The sequence below is a fragment of the Nerophis ophidion genome, linkage group LG06 (genome assembly GCF_033978795.1).
Source record: "Nerophis ophidion isolate RoL-2023_Sa linkage group LG06, RoL_Noph_v1.0, whole genome shotgun sequence".
In the NCBI taxonomy this organism is placed as follows: domain Eukaryota; kingdom Metazoa; phylum Chordata; class Actinopteri; order Syngnathiformes; family Syngnathidae; genus Nerophis; species Nerophis ophidion.
This window is the reverse complement of record NC_084616.1, coordinates 54,426,621-54,443,064: the sequence shown is the minus strand read 5'-3', so window position 1 is coordinate 54,443,064 and position 16,444 is coordinate 54,426,621. Positions and strand designations below refer to the sequence as shown.

Below are 16,444 nucleotides of genomic sequence, written 5' to 3'. Positions count from 1 at the left end.
GCTTTACACTATAGTTGCAGTTTAACACTTATGCTGTTATATATGTTTTTCAATGTATCAATTGGTGTGTTTATTCAATGCTTTGTCATGTGTAGACACTATGACTCTATCCAGTGTGTTGCCTACAACCCAGTCACTCACCAACTTGCATCTTGTTCATCTGGTGACTTTGGTAAGTACCTCTTAGCTTTTGCTTCTTTCTGGTCCTTTTCGGACACACATGCCATGTTTTTATTTTTTTTCTAAACATTTTGTTTAAATTGTATATATTGACAGTATTTTCAGTTGTTGTTATCGAAATATAGGACCTCTTGAGTTAACATATGGACTGAGACTTTTAATGACATAATTAGATCTGAGTGATCTGTTGTAGGTTTGTGGTCGCCAGAGCAAAAGTCTGTAAACAAACACAAAGTGAGCAGCAAAATAACATGTTGCGGGTGAGTCAACTCTCCTTCAGTTTTTTATTACTATATGAAACACATTTATATTAAAAGGGCTACACTATTTTCATGTAAAAAAACAACAACAAAAACAGGTGGACAAACGATGGGCAGTACCTTGCTCTTGGTATGATGAATGGAGTGGTGAGCATTCGGAACAAGAACGGCGAGGAGAAAGTCAAGATAGATCGTTCAGGAAATTCCTCCAGCCCAATCTGGTCCATCGCTTGGAACCCCTCCAAGTTAGTATCACCTACTAATTGGGTTTGATGAAAATGTATATTCACACCCATATCACAGTCTCATTGTATTCTAATTTCTTTCCACATCCCAAACACATGCATGCACTTTGAATTGTCCATAGGTGTAAATATGCATGGTTGTTCGTCTTTATGTGTCTTATGATTGGCTGGTGACAATTCTTAAGTGTACGCCGCCTCTTGCCCGAGGTTAAATGGAACATCCTCCATCTCAACCAAAACACTAAAGAAAATGTATGGATGGCTGTACATTCACACTTTAAGACATCCCTTCACATTTAATGCCTGAACGTGATCGCAAAAGTAAATGTTAAGGTTAATTGATGTGGCGGTTTTATACGGGGCCAGTAGGGGGCAGCAAGTAACCATAGAACAGACTGCACATTTATTTGCGACCAACGAGCTGCATAGCCTTTATAAAAAGAAGGTAACATTAAGATACCAGTGATAATATGTGACAGTTGTCGTTTATATACTTTAGATATTGTTGTTTATATTAGATTCACAGAACATCTAAGTGGTTGCACAAATATTTCATAGACACTTCTGGTTAGATAATTATTTTCCAGCAAATGTGTTTAGTAGATTAGATGTTTCAGTAGATGGCTGTATATAAACAGTTACAATACATTCTTTTGACGTTCAATATTTAGATAACTGACATTCTCTCAGTGAGTGAAAGTACATTAATTCTAGAATTTTAAATCCTAACACATTTCTGTTGTATTATTTTAAAGGGATGAGCAACATGACATTTTGGCAGTGGCAGACTGGGGTCAGAAGCTTTCCTTCTATCAACTCAGTGGAAAGCAGGTAACCATCCCAAGTAACTGTCATCTGCATACTGATACAGTGCTGTATTGTTTGTGCTCAGTCAATAGTGTGTCAACAGTCTTGAGTGTGTGTGTGTGTGAACAAATTGAAAACATGGCACCTTGACTAAAATGATGGGGTGTCATTAATTTTCATTTGAATATAGAGGGATTGGGTTTAAAGGCATTTTAGTCCTGAATGGGCTAGTATTTCTTTATACAGAATTGATATCAATTAGTATAATTTTGTCCAAAATACACAACTGCTTAAGATCTGAATAGGCTCTTAAAAACGTAATGGTCTGGGTTTTATTTTTGGTATAACAGCAACTCCATTGTATTGGTCCTATTCCTGCTATGATTTAATGACTCCTTCCTTTTAAACCTCCTATGGGCAGCGCCATAATTGTGCACAAATATTCAGTGTTCATTATTCTACCTTTATGCCACAGTCATATATATACTGTCATTGACCTACTTTTTTTCACTGAACATTCAGTTTTGATTACAAAGTAAGGAATTGTGTGCAATGAATGAGAATCATATGTGGGTCGTCAGGCTGCTTTTTACACAGAGAGAAGAAACAAATGAGTAGGGAGGTGTATATAATACAATGTGCACTTTGAATTTGAACACAAGCCTCACTTTTTTGTCCTTAATTTTTTTAGCCAACTCCTAAAAGTATGGCTGTATGTGTATGTGGTGTTGAGTTTGAATGCTGCCGGCGCAGACAGTGGGAAATGTTGGCTTGAGGCCTGTGCAATAAATAGTAAGGATGCATTTTCCGAATCTGATCCTTGCCTCTTGTTGTCCCTTACAGATTGGAAAGGACAGGACTCTCAGTTATGATCCATGTTGCGTTAGTTACTTCTCAAAAGGCGAGTACATTGTCATGGGCGGCGCTGACAAACAGGCTTCTCTCTACACAAAAGATGGTGTGCGACTGGGCGTCATTGGAGAGCAGAGTTCCAGGGTGTGCACGTGCCGGGTCAAGCCTGACTCCAACTTTGTGGTGAGTTAGCAGCTTGTGAGTCTAAATGTACATATACCAAACTCTCTGCCTTTAAATGTGTACTATAGATAATAAAAGGCGTATTTGAGAATGCGAGATGAGGCAGGCTCAAAAGCGTGATAAAAGAGGGACAACAATTTTTTGATCTTACACAACAGCACCTCTTTAACTACACTCATACAGAAGTCATTTTATTTTACACTAACACCTTTACAGCTTTTCTTCCACTTTATTTAGCTGGTAATGTTGTGGCATGCAAGAGAAAATTAGTAGCTGAAAGGTTTCAGTTCTTCTATGTGGATATTCCAACCACAGGAACATTTTCCCACTTTCACAGTCTTTTCTTAGAGGTGTTAATAAGATGCACTGCTACATTGTTTTCTCTTCTATAGGTGATGGGCTGCCAAGATGGGACAATCGCCTGCTACCAACTTAACTTCAGTACAGTTCACGGCCTCTACAAGGACCGCTATGCCTACCGAGACAACATGACTGATGTCATTGTCCAGCACCTCATCACTGAAGCAAAAGGTGTGCTTTTTCTTGGCAGCCAATAATGATTAAAAATGGAATAGTTTAGTGTAAGAGCAGGTGTGTCAAAACCTTTTGACTTAGCAGTTTGCATGTAAAGTAACAATACACACGCACATGCACACGCAAACACATATATACAGGTGTGTACGTGTGTATGTATGTGTGTGTGTATATATATTATATATATGTGTGTGTGTGTGTGTGTGTATATTATACAAACCCCGTTTCCATATGAGTTGGGAAATTGTGTTAGATGTAAATATAAACGGAATACAATGATTTGCAAATCCTTTTCAACCCATATTCAGTTGAATATGCTACAAAGACAACATATTTGATGTTCAAACTGATAAACGTTTTTTTTTTTTTGCAAATAATAACTTTAGAATTTGATGCCAGCAACACGTGACAAAGAAGTTGGGAAAGGTAGCAATAAATACTGATAAAGTTGAGGAATGTTCATCAAACACTTATATGGAACATCCCACAGGTGTGCAGGCTAATTGCGAACAGTTGGGTGCCATGATTGGGTATAAAAGCAGCTTCCATGAAATGCTAAGTAATTCACAAACAAGGATGGGGTGAGGGTCAATACTTTGTGAGCAAATTGTCAAACTATTTTAGAACAACATTTCTCAACGAGTTATTGCAAGGAATTTTGGGTTTTTACTATCTGCGGTACGTAAAATCATCAAAAAGTTCAGAGAATCTGGAGAAATCACTGCACGTCAGCGATGATGTTATGGACTTTTGACCCCTCAGGCGGTACTGCATCAAAAACCGACATCAGTGTGTAAAATATATCACCACATGGGCTCAGGAACACTTCATAAAACCACTGTCCGTAACTACAGTTGGTCGCTACATCTGTAAGTGCAAGTTAAAACTGTACTATGCAAAGCCAAAACCATTTATCACCAATATCCTGAAAGGCCGTCGGCTTGGCTGTGCCTGAGCTCACCTAAAATGGACTGATGCAAAGTGGAAAGGTGTTCTGTGGTCTGACGAGTCCACATTTCAAATTATATTTGGAAACAGAGGAAGTGGTGTCCTCCAGAACAAAGAGGAAAATAACCATTTGGATTGTTATAGGCGCAAAGTTCAAAAGCCAGCATCTGTGATGGTATGGGGGTGTATTAGTGCCCAAGGCATGGGTAACTTACACATCTGTGAAGGCACCATTAATGCTGAATGGTCCATACAGGTTTTGGAGCAACTTGTTGTCATCCAAGCAACGTTACAACAGCCTGGCTTAGTAAAAAAAAGAGTGCAGGTACTTTCCTGGCCCGCCTGCAGTCCAGACTTGCCTCCCATCAAAAATGTGTGACGCATTATGAAGCGTAAAATATGACAGCGGAGACCCCGGATTGTTGATCGACTGAAGCTCCAAATAAAACAACAATGGGAAAGGATTCCACTTTCAAATGCTTCAACAATTAGTTTCCTCAGTTCCCAAACGTTTATTGAGTGTTGTTAAAAGAAAAGGTGATGTAACACAGTGGTGAACATGCCCTTTCCCAACTACTTTGGCACGTGTTGCTGCCATGAAATTCTAAGTTAATTATTATTTGCAAAAAAAATAAAGTTTATGAGTTTGAACATTAAATATCTTGTCTTTGCAGTGCATTCAATTGAATATGGGTTGAAAAAGATTTGCAAATCATTGTATTCTGTTTATATTTAAATCTAACACAATTTCCCAACTCATATGGAAACGGGGTTTGTGTATATATATATATATATATATGTATATATATATATACATATATATATATATATATATATATATATATATATATATATATATATATATATATATATATATATATATATATATATATATATATACATATACATATATATATATATATGTATATATATGTATTTATATCCATCCATCCATCCATTTTCTACCGCTTATTCCCTTTCGGGGTCGCGGGGGGCGCTGGCGCCTATCTCAGCTACAATCGGGCAGAAGGCAGGGTACACCCTGGACAAGTCGCCACCTCATCACAGGGCCAACACAGATAGACAGACAACATTCACACTCACATTCACACACTAGGGCCAATTTAGTGTGGCCAATCAACCTATCCCCAGGTGCATGTGTTTGGAAGTGGGAGGAAGCCGGAGTACCCGGAGGGAACCCACGCATTCACGGGGAGAACATGCAAACTCCACACAGAAAGATCCCGAGCCTGGACTTGAACTCAGGACTGCAGGAACTTCGTATTGTGAGGCAGACGCACTAACCCCTCCGTGAAGCCCATGTATATATATGTATATATATATATATATATATGTGTGTGTGTGTGTGTATATATATGTACTGTATGTATGTATATATAAATGTACACGTATGTGTGTGTATGTAGATATACATAAATGAAATGTGTGTGTGTATATATATGTATGTAGGTATATATATATATATATATATATATATGTACGGTAAATATACATGTATATGTAAATATATATATTAGGGCTGTGAATCTTTGGGTGTCCCACAATTCGATTCTTGGGGTCACGATTCGATAATATATCGATTTTTTTAAATTCGATTCTCGATTCAAAAACTATATTTTTCCGATTCAAAATTATTTTATATCCATTCAATACATAGGATTTCAGCAGGATCTACCCCAGTCTGCTGACATGCATGCAGAGTAGTTGATCAAAAAAAAAAAAGCTTCTATAATTGTAAAGGACAATGTTTTATCAACTGATTGCAACAATGTAAATTTGTTTGAACTATTAAACGAACCAAAAATATGACTTATTTTAACTTTGTGAAAATATTGGACACAGTGTGTTGTCAAGCTTATGAGATGTGATGCAAGTGTAAGCCACTGTGACACTATGGTTCTTTTTCTTTTTTTTTTATAAATGTCTAATGATAATGTAAGTGAGGGATTTTTAATCACTGCTATGCTGAAATTATAACTAATATTGATACTGTTGTTGATAATATTAATTTTTGTTTCATTTTTTTTTTCTGTGTCGTGTTTGTGTCTCTTAATTGCTCTGTTTATTGCAGTTCTGAGTGTTGCTGGGTCAGGTTTGGTTTTGGAATTGAATTGCATTTTTATGGTATTGCTGTGTAGTGGTTTGTTGGATTGATAAAAAAATAATAATAAAAACAATAAAAATAAAATAAAATAAAAAAAATCGATTTTTAAAAAAATGAGAATCGATTCTGAATCGCACAATGTATTCGACTCGTATTCGAATCGATTTTTCCCCACACCCCTAATATATATATGATATATATATATATATATATATATATATATATATATATATATATTATATATGATATATTAGACGTGTGGGGAAAAATCAATTCGAATTTGAATCGCGATTCTCACGTTGTGCGATTCAGAATCGATTCTCATTAAAAAAAAAAAATCCATCCATCCATCCATCCATCCATCATCTTCCGCTTATCCGAGGTCGGGTCGCGGGGGCAACAGCCTAAGCAGGGAAACCCAGACTTCCCTCTCCCCAGCCACTTCGTCTAGCTCTTCCCGGGGGATCCCGAGGCGTTCCCAGGCCAGCCGGGAGACATAGTCTTCCCAACGTGTCCTGGGTCTTCCCCGTGGCCTCCTACCGGTTGAACGTGCCCTAAACACCTCCCTAGGGAGGCGTTCGGGTGGCATCCTGACCAGATGCCCGAACCACCTCATCTGGCTCCTCTCGATGTGAAGGAGCAGCGGCTTTACTTTGAGTTCCTCCCGGATGGCAGAGCTTCTCACCCTATCTCTAAGGGAGAGACCCGCCACACGGCGGAGGAAACTCATTTCGGCCGCTTGTACCCGTGATCTTATCCTTTCGGTCATGACCCAAAGCTCATGACCATAGGTGAGGATGGGAACGTAGATCGACCGGTAAATTGAGAGCTTTGCCTTCCGGCTCAGCTCCTTCTTCACCACAACGGACCGGTACAACGTCCGCATTACTGAAGACGCCGCACCGATCCGCCTGTTGATCTCACGATCCACTCTTCCCTCACTCGTGAACAAGACTCCTAGGTACTTGAACTCCTCCACTTGGGGCAGGGTCTCCTCCCCAACCCGGAGATGGCACTCCACCCTTTTCCGGGCGAGAACCATGGACTCGGACTTGGAGGTGCTGATTCTCATTCCGGTCGCTTCACACTCGGCTGCGAACCGATCCAGCGAGAGCTGAAGATCCCGGTCAGATGAAGCCATCAGGACCACATCATCTGCAAAAAGCAGAGACCTAATCCTGCGGTTACCAAACCGGAACCCCTCAACGCCTTGACTGCGCCTAGAAATTCTGTCCATAAAAGTTATGAACAGAATCGGTGACAAAGGACAGCCTTGGCGGAGTCCAACCCTCACTGGAAATGTGTTCGACTTACTGCCGGCAATGCGGACCAAGCTCTGGCACTGATCGTACAGGGAACGGACCGCCACAATAAGACAGTCCGATACCCCATACTCTCTGAGCACTCCCCACAGGACTTCCCGAGGGACACGGTCGAATGCCTTCTCCAAGTCCACAAAGCACATGTAGACTGGTTGGGGAAACTCCCATGCACCCTCAAGAACCCTGCCGAGAGTATAGAGCTGGTCCACAGTTCCACGACCAGGACGAAAACCACACTGTTCCTCCTGAATCCGAGGTTCGACTATCCGACGTAGCCTCCTCTCCAGTACACCTGAATAAACCTTACCGGGAAGGCTGAGGAGTGTGATCCCACGATAGTTGGAACACACCCTCCGGTCCCCCTTCTTAAAGAGAGGAACCACCACCCCGGTCTGCCAATCCAGAGGTACCGCCCCCGATGTCCACGCGATGCTGCAAAGTCTTGTCAACCAAGACAGCCCCACAGTATCCAGAGCCTTAAGGAACTCCGGGCGGATCTCGTCCACCCCTGGGACTTTGCCACCGAGGAGCTTTTTAACTACCTCAGCGACCTCAGCCCCAGAAATAGGAGAGTCCACCACAGATTCCCCAGGCACTGCTTCCTCATAGGAAGACGTGTTGGTGGGATTGAGGAGGTCTTCGAAGTATTCCTTCCACCTGTCCACAACATCCGCAGTCGAGGTCAGCAGAACACCATCCGCACCATACACGGTGTTGATAGTGCACTGCTTCCCCTTCCTGAGGCGGCGGACGGTGGTCCAGAATCGCTTCGAAGCCGTCCGGAAGTCGTTTTCCATAGCTTCCCCGAACTCTTCCCATGTCCGAGTTTTTGCCTCCGCGACCGCTGAAGCTGCACACCGCTTGGCCTGTCGGTACCTGTCCACTGCCTCCGGAGTCCTATGAGCCAAAAGGACCCGATAGGACTCCTTCTTCAGCTTGACGGCATCCCTCACCGCTGGTGTCCACCAAGGGGTTTTAGGATTGCCGCCCCGACAGGCACCAACTACCTTGCGGCCACAGCTCCGATCTGCCGCCTCGACAATAGAGGTGCGGAACATGGTCCACTCGGACTCAATGTCCAGCACCTCCCTCGTGACATGTTCAAAGTTCTTCCGGAGGTGGGAATTGAAACTTTGTCTGACAGGAGACTCTGCCAGACGTTCCCAGCAGACCCTCACAATGCGTTTGGGCCTCCCAGGTCTGTCCGGCATCCTCCCCCACCATCGCAGCCAACTCACCACCAGGTGGTGATCGGTAGAAAGCTCCGCCCCTCTCTTCACCCGAGTGTCCATAACATGAGGCCGCAAATCCGATGACACAACTACAAAGTCGATCATGGAACTGCGGCCTAGGGTGTCCTGGTGCCAAGTGCACATATGGACACCCTTATGTTTGAACATGGTGTTTGTTATGGACAAACTGTGACGAGCACAAAAGTCCAATAACAAAACACCACTCGGGTTCAGATCCGGGCGGCCATTCTTCCCAATCACGCCTCTCCTGGTTTCACTGTCGTTGCCAACGTGAGCGTTGAAGTCTCCCAGTAGGACAAGGGAATCACCCGGGGGAGCACTTTCCAGTACTCCCTCGAGCGTTCCCAAAAAGGGTGGGTACTCTGAACTGCTGTTTGGTGCATAAGCAAAAAAAAAAATCATTTTTTTAAATCTAACAAAACAATACACTGCAATACCATAAAAATGCAATCTAATACCAAAACAAAACCTGACCCAGCAACACTCAGAACTGCAATAAACAGCAATTGAGAAAAGACACAAACACGACACAGAACAAACCAAAAGTAGTGAAACAAAAATGAGTTATAATTTCACTATAGCAGTGATTAAAAATCCCTTATTGACATTATCATTAGACATTTATATATATATAAAAAAAAGAACAATACACTTGCATCGCATCTCTTAAGCTGGACAACACACTGTGTCCAATATTTTCACAAAGATAGAATGAGTCATATTCTTGGTTCGTTTAATAGTTAAAACAAATTTACATTATTGCAATCAGTTGATAAAACATTGTCCTTTACAGTTATAAAAGCTTTTTACAAAAATCTACTACTCTGCTTGCAGGTCAGCAGACTGGGGTGGATCCTGCTGAAATCCTATGTATTGAATGAATAGATAATCCTTTTAAATTGGGGAAAAAATAGTTTTTGAATCGAGAATCGTGTTGAATTAAAAAAAAATCAATTTTGAATCAAATCGTGACCCCAAGAATCGATATTGAATCGAATCGTGGGACACCCAAAGATTCGCAGCCCTAATATATATATATATGTATATATATATATATATATATATATATATATATATATATATATATATATATACCATATTTTTCGGGTTATAAGTCGCTCCGGAGTATACGTCGCACCGGCCAAAAATGCATAATAAAGAAGGAAAAAAACATATATACGTCACACTGGAGTATAAGTCGCATTTTTGGGGGAAATTTATTTGATAAAATCCAACACCAAGAATAGACATTTGAAAGGCAATTTAAAATAAATAAAGAATTGTGAACAACAGGCTGAATAAGTGTACGTTATATGACTGTGGAGTCCTTTGCCATAAGCAGGGCGGACCCTAAATAACCAACTGAGAACGTGCCTTGTATGTTAACGTAACATATTATGGTAAGAGTCATTCAAATAACTATAGCATATAGAACATGCTATACGTTTACCAAACAATCTGTCACTCCTAATCGATAAATCTGATGAAATGTTCTTCCTCGATGTCGCTTATAAACAACTCTGCCAATTCTAAAGGTATGCGCCGTTTCCTCTTGCCGTTTTCTGCTGCATATTTCACTACGTCCAGCTTGTAATCTGCAGGACATGATTTCTTTTTCGGTCCAATTGTTGTTTAGCCCTTCTCAGTTTTTATAAGTTACCGCCGATGATGAAATTACCCATTTTAATAGCAACGGCAGTAGCATATAGCATATAGCAGTTAGCATTCCATGACCCACAATGCACTTCTGCCATGACCCTCCCCGGCCGAATTCTTATTGGTTGACGTGTATGTGACGACTGCTGACGTGTGTGTGACGATTGCTGATAATTTTCTTCGTCTCTTCCGCGAATGAGATACATAATATTATTTGATATTTTACGGTAATGTGTGAATAATTTCACACATAAGTCGCTCCGGAGTATATGTCGCAACCCCGGCCAAAGTATAAAAAAAACTGCGACTTATAGTCCGAAAAATTACGGTACACACACACACACACACATATATATATATATCTATATATATATATATCTATATATCTATATATATATATATATATATCTATATATATATATATATATATATCTATATATATATATATATATATATATATATATATATATATATATATATATATATATATATATATATATATAGATATAGATATAGATATAGATATATATATATACAGTGGGGCAAAAAGTATTTAGTCAGCCACCAATTGTGCAAGTTCTCCCACTTAAAAAAGGTCTGTAATTTTCATCATAGATACACTTCAACTGTGAGAGACAGAATGTGAAAAAAAAATCCAGGAATTCACATTGTAGGAATTTTAAAGAATGTATTTGTAAATTATGGTGGAAAATAAGTATTTGGTCACTTTACACAAAGAAGATCTCTGGCTCTCACAGACCTGTAACTTCGTCTTTAAGAAGCTCATCTGTCCTCCACTCGTTACCTGTATTAATGGAACCTGTTTGAACTCGTTATCTGTATAAAAGACACCTGTCCACAGCCTTAAACAGTCAGACTCCAAACTCCACTATGGCCAAGAGCAAAGAGCTGTCGAAGGACACTATTAAAATAATTGTAGACCTGCACCAGACTGGGAAGAGTGAATCTACAATAGGCAAGCAGCTTGGTGTGAAAAAATCAACTGTGGGAGCAATTATCAGAAAATGGAAGACATACAAGACCACTGATAATCTCCCTCGATCTGGGGCTCCACGCAAGATCTCATCCCGTGTGGTCAAAATGATCATGAGAACGGTGAGCAAAAATACCAGAACCACACGGGGGGACCTGGTGAATGACCTGCAGAGAGTTGAGACCAAAGTAACAAAGGTTACCATCAGCAACACACTACGCCGACAGGGAATCAAATCCTGCAGTGCCAGACGTGTCCCCCTGCTTAAGCCAGTGCATGTCCATTCCCGTCTGAAGTTTGCCAGAGAGCACATGGATGATACAGCAGAGGATTGGGAGAATGTCATGTGGTCAGATGAAACCAAAATAGAAGTTTTTGGTATAAATTTAACTCGTTGTGTTTGGAGGAAGAAGAATACTGAGTTGCATCCCAAGAACACCATACCTACTGTGAAGCATGGGGGTGGAAACATCATGCTTTGGGGCTGTTTTTATGATGAGGGGACAGGGCCATTAATCCGTGTTAAGGAAAGAATGAATGGGGCCACGTATCGTGAGCCAAAACCTCCTTCCATCAGTGAGAGCTTTAAATGGTTGACCAAATACTTATTTTCTACCATAATTTACAAATAGATTCTTTAAAATTCCTACAATGTGAATTGCTGGATTTTTTTTTCAAATTCTGTCTCTCACAGTTGAAGTGTACCTGTGATGAAAATTACAGACCTCTGTCATCATTTTAAGTGGGAGAACTTGCACAATCGGTGGCTGACTAAATACTTTTTTGCCCCACTGTATATATATATATATATATACATATATATATATATATATACAGACATACATATATACATACATATATCAAACCATTTTCAACCGCTTATTCCCTTTGGGGTCGCGGGGGGCGCTGAGTCCTATCTCAGGTACAATCGGCCGGAATGCGGCGTACACTCTGGACAAGTCGCCACCTCAACGCAGGGCCAACACAGATAGACAGACAACATTCACACAATAGGGCCAATTTAGTGTTGCCAATCAACTTATCCCAAGGTGCATGTCTTTGGAAGTGGCAGGAAGCACGGCGGGAGAGGGGTTAGTGCGTCTGCCTCACAATATGAAGGTTCTGAGTAGTCAGGGTTCAATACCGGGCTCAGGATCTTTCTGTGTGGAGTTTTCATGTCCTCCCCGTGAATGCGTGGGATCCCTCCGGGTACTCCGGCTTCCTCCCACTTCCAAAGACATGCACCTGGGGATAGGTTGATTGGCAACAATAAATTGGCCCTAGTGTGTGAATGTGAGTTTGAATCTTGTCTGTCTATCTGTGTTGGGCCTGTGATGAGGTGGTGACTTGTCCAGGGTGTACACTACCTTCTGCCCGATTGTAGCTGAGATAGGCACCAGCGACCCCAAAGGGAATAAGTGGTAGAAAATGGTTGGATATACGTACACACACACACACACATATATATATATATATATATATATATATATATATATATATATATGTATGTATGTATGTATGTATGTATGTATGTATGTATGTATGTATGTATGTATGTATGTATGTATGTATGTATGTATGTATGTATGTATGTATGTATATATATGTATGCATGTATATATATATATATGTATGTATATATATATATATATATATATGTATGCATGTATATATATATGTATGCATGTATATATATATGTATGCATGTATATATATATATAAAGGTATGTATACATATATATGTATGCATTTATATATATATGTATGTACGTATATATGTATGTTTGTATATATATGTATGTATATATATGTATGTGTATATATATATATATATATGTATGTAAATATATATGTATGTATATATGTATGTATGTATATATATATGTATGTATATGTATATATATTTATATGTGTATGTCTATATATATATATATACATATATATATATATATATATATATATATATATATATATATATATATATATATACATGTATCAACATTTTTTATAATGAACATTGCAGTGGTGCACATAATATTTCCCCCTGGAAAAAAAGCAGCGTGGTAACGGATTGGATTCACTCAACAGGATACTTTATGTTGGTAAAAGAAAATTTGACCTCAAATATTCACTCTCTCCCTCTGTTGTGCCCTCCTTTTTTAGTGAGGATTAAGTGTGGTGAGCTTGTAAAGAAAATTGCCATCTACAAAAACCGTCTTGCCATCCAGTTGCCCGAGAAGATAACAATCTACGAGCTTGTCTCGGAAGACTCCTCAGACATGCGCTACCGCATCAAAGAGAAGATCTGCAAGAAGTTTGAGTGCAACTTGCTAGTGGTTTGCTCCAATCACATTGTCCTGTGTCAGGTTAGGAAGACAACATTCTTCTGTAATGTCTTTGAAAACAAATTTCTTTATTTTTTTATTCTCTTCATTCTAAGCACATATTTTAGACTCTTCTAGAGACTTTGGCACATGGAGGATGGGGGAAGCGGCATCAAAGCCAGTGTTCAGTCCTTCAGTATGAGCCTAAAGGGAAAAATACAATGAATTGTTTCTCAAATGTTCTGCTAGACATGTCTCCCAACCCCTCTTAACTCCCTTCAACAAAATAAAATAATATCATTTAACTGAAGGAAAATTACCACATGGTGCCGATCCAGTGTATGCCTGTTTCTTGTCTCTCTGTGTTTGACAAACACCAGTGGGGAGGAGGAGCGGCCATAACACATAGGTTATTTCCTTTTAAATCTGCCTGTGTGACAGGGAGCTTTCAGATCTTCCTCAAGTAGGCATGCTCATGTTTAAGTCTTTAGACAGCTTTTAGACAGTCAAAATGTGCTTTGTTCATAAGGGATATGAGCCTCTTGGGTCAAAGCACATTTTTGTTTATCGTTACGGCCTCTTGTTTCTACTAGTTGCTTAAAAGAGAGCAATCCGTTAAGATTTCTTAACTGTTGTTGAATGCCAAAAACATGTTGCTGATAGAAATAAGGCAGGTGATTTACACATTATGACACATAAGCAATTGAAGCATTGTTCTGTTTTGCAGGAGAAGAGACTTCAATGTCTGTCCTTCTCCAGTGTAAAAGAAAAAGAATGGGTGATGGAGTCTCTAATTCGCTACATCAAAGTGATCGGTGGTCCACCAGGCAGAGAGGGCCTCCTGGTGGGATTAAAAAATGGAGCTGTGAGTAGTTTGAGAGGATAAAATAGATCCAGTAACTGGTTAAAATGGGAATAAGAAATTAATTTATCAAGCATGCGTAGTTGTTATGTGTTCCCACAATATCTTGCTTGATTTGCTCAAACTACTTTTATGTTCTTTTGCAGATCTTAAAGATTTTTGTAGACAACCCATTCCCTATTACCCTGCTGAAGTTGTCAACATCTGTGCGATGTCTGGATATGAGTGCCTCGCGAAAAAAACTGGCAGTGGTGGACGAGCACAATACCCTCCTGGTCTATGACATTAACAGCAAAGAACTGCTTTTTCAGGTCAGCGAGTAGAATTTTGGTTGAAAATTTCTGGCTGACATTTGTTGCTTTAATTTCACTGAAATTAATGAATAGAACAGAAAACATGCATGTACTTATGATGAATTTACATTGAAGCGTGCTCATTTTTTACATTCCCTTTTTCCTTTTAGGAACCTAACGCTAACAGTGTCGCCTGGAATACTCAGTGTGAGGTCATGCTGTGTTTCTCTGGTAATGGCTACCTTAACATCAAGGCTAGTAACTTCCCTGTACACCAGCAAAAGATGCAGGGGTTCATGGTGGGCTTCAACGGCTCCAAAATCTTCTGTCTCCATGTCTATTCCATGTCTGCTGTGGAAGTACCTCAGGTGGGTATGTAGTGTAGAGGCATTGCCATTGATCTACAGTAGCATACTGATACTAAAGCTCGCTGTATATTAAAATACTGTTATAATCTACAATATCTCCAAAACCAAAACTGTACTTTTGTAGGCTGATTGTAAAAATTGGAAGGAACTGCTACAAAAACGGTATTAGCTCCAGTACACTGGTTATAGCCTTTTTAAAACAATAAGACTATTAGAGAAATATTAAGTGTATGATGACGACTACTATATTTCTTCATCTCATGCAGCTGCTTGCATTACATTACTGTGCTCTGTATTCTTATGATCTTGTAAAATCTTCACAGTCAGCACCCATGTACCAGTATCTAGAAAGAAAGATGTTTAAAGAGGCCCACCAGATAGCCTGTTTAGGTGTGACAGACAGCGATTGGAGGAATTTGGCTACAGAAGCTCTAGAGGGCCTTGATTTTGACATTGCCAAAAAGGCAAGTATTACGCACGTACGCACGCACACATACACACACACATTTCCTGTTATGTATGACTCAATGTTTACACAACAATACAAGTGTACCGCAGACCTTCCAGATGACCCAAATAACAACTTGCAATATAATATTTGAGGCAAATGTTTAGACATATAACACCAGAAACCCTATGTGTCATCTAAATCATCACTTGTCTTTCTCCCATACAGGCTTTTATTAGAATACAAGACTTACGCTACCTGGAGCTCATTAATAGTATTGAGGTAAATGTCACTTTTTGTTTTGTAAGGCCATTTCACAGTCAAAGTTTACAGAATGTAATGTTCATGATATAAAAAGTGTACAGCATGTGTAGATTGTTTTTTTAATCGGTGTATAAATGCGAGTTTGAATGGTTGCCTGTCAATCTGTGTGGATGGATGGATGGAAATGCAGCTAAATATTTGGATATTCAAATTGTATGGGACATGGTAGAAAAGTTTAACTGTGGTCCAACAGTTGCTTTATTTGCATCTTACTAGTGTGTGGCTAGGTCATGAATGCATGTAAGCATTTTATCTCTACACACGTGCCAGTATCGGTGTTGTTTGATTTGCAGGCCAGGAAGAAGCGAGGAGAAAACGACAATGACTTGTTTTTGGCAGACATCTACGCCTACCAGGGGAAATTCCACGAGGCAGCCAAGCTCTACAAGCGTACCGGCCAGGAACCCAAGGCTTTGAGCATGTACACTGACCTGCGCATGTTCGAGTATGCAAAGGTGATTGACTG

The 16,444-nt window shown here is 39.8% G+C and overlaps 1 protein-coding gene across 1 annotated transcript in view; it reads left to right on the top strand.

Moving 5' to 3' along the window:
* ift122 (intraflagellar transport 122 homolog (Chlamydomonas)) overlaps positions 1-16,444 on the top strand; it is a 35,703-nt gene that overhangs the window by 6,788 nt on the left and 12,471 nt on the right. Inside the window, exons 5-17 of the mRNA XM_061904275.1 lie at positions 96-172; positions 374-440; positions 539-685; positions 1,441-1,516; positions 2,336-2,527; positions 2,920-3,058; positions 13,523-13,725; positions 14,411-14,548; positions 14,692-14,856; positions 15,009-15,206; positions 15,530-15,670; positions 15,883-15,936; positions 16,272-16,433. Coding sequence (XP_061760259.1) covers positions 96-172; positions 374-440; positions 539-685; positions 1,441-1,516; positions 2,336-2,527; positions 2,920-3,058; positions 13,523-13,725; positions 14,411-14,548; positions 14,692-14,856; positions 15,009-15,206; positions 15,530-15,670; positions 15,883-15,936; positions 16,272-16,433 — 1,759 coding nt within the window. The remainder of the gene's footprint in view (positions 1-95; positions 173-373; positions 441-538; positions 686-1,440; positions 1,517-2,335; positions 2,528-2,919; positions 3,059-13,522; positions 13,726-14,410; positions 14,549-14,691; positions 14,857-15,008; positions 15,207-15,529; positions 15,671-15,882; positions 15,937-16,271; positions 16,434-16,444) is intronic.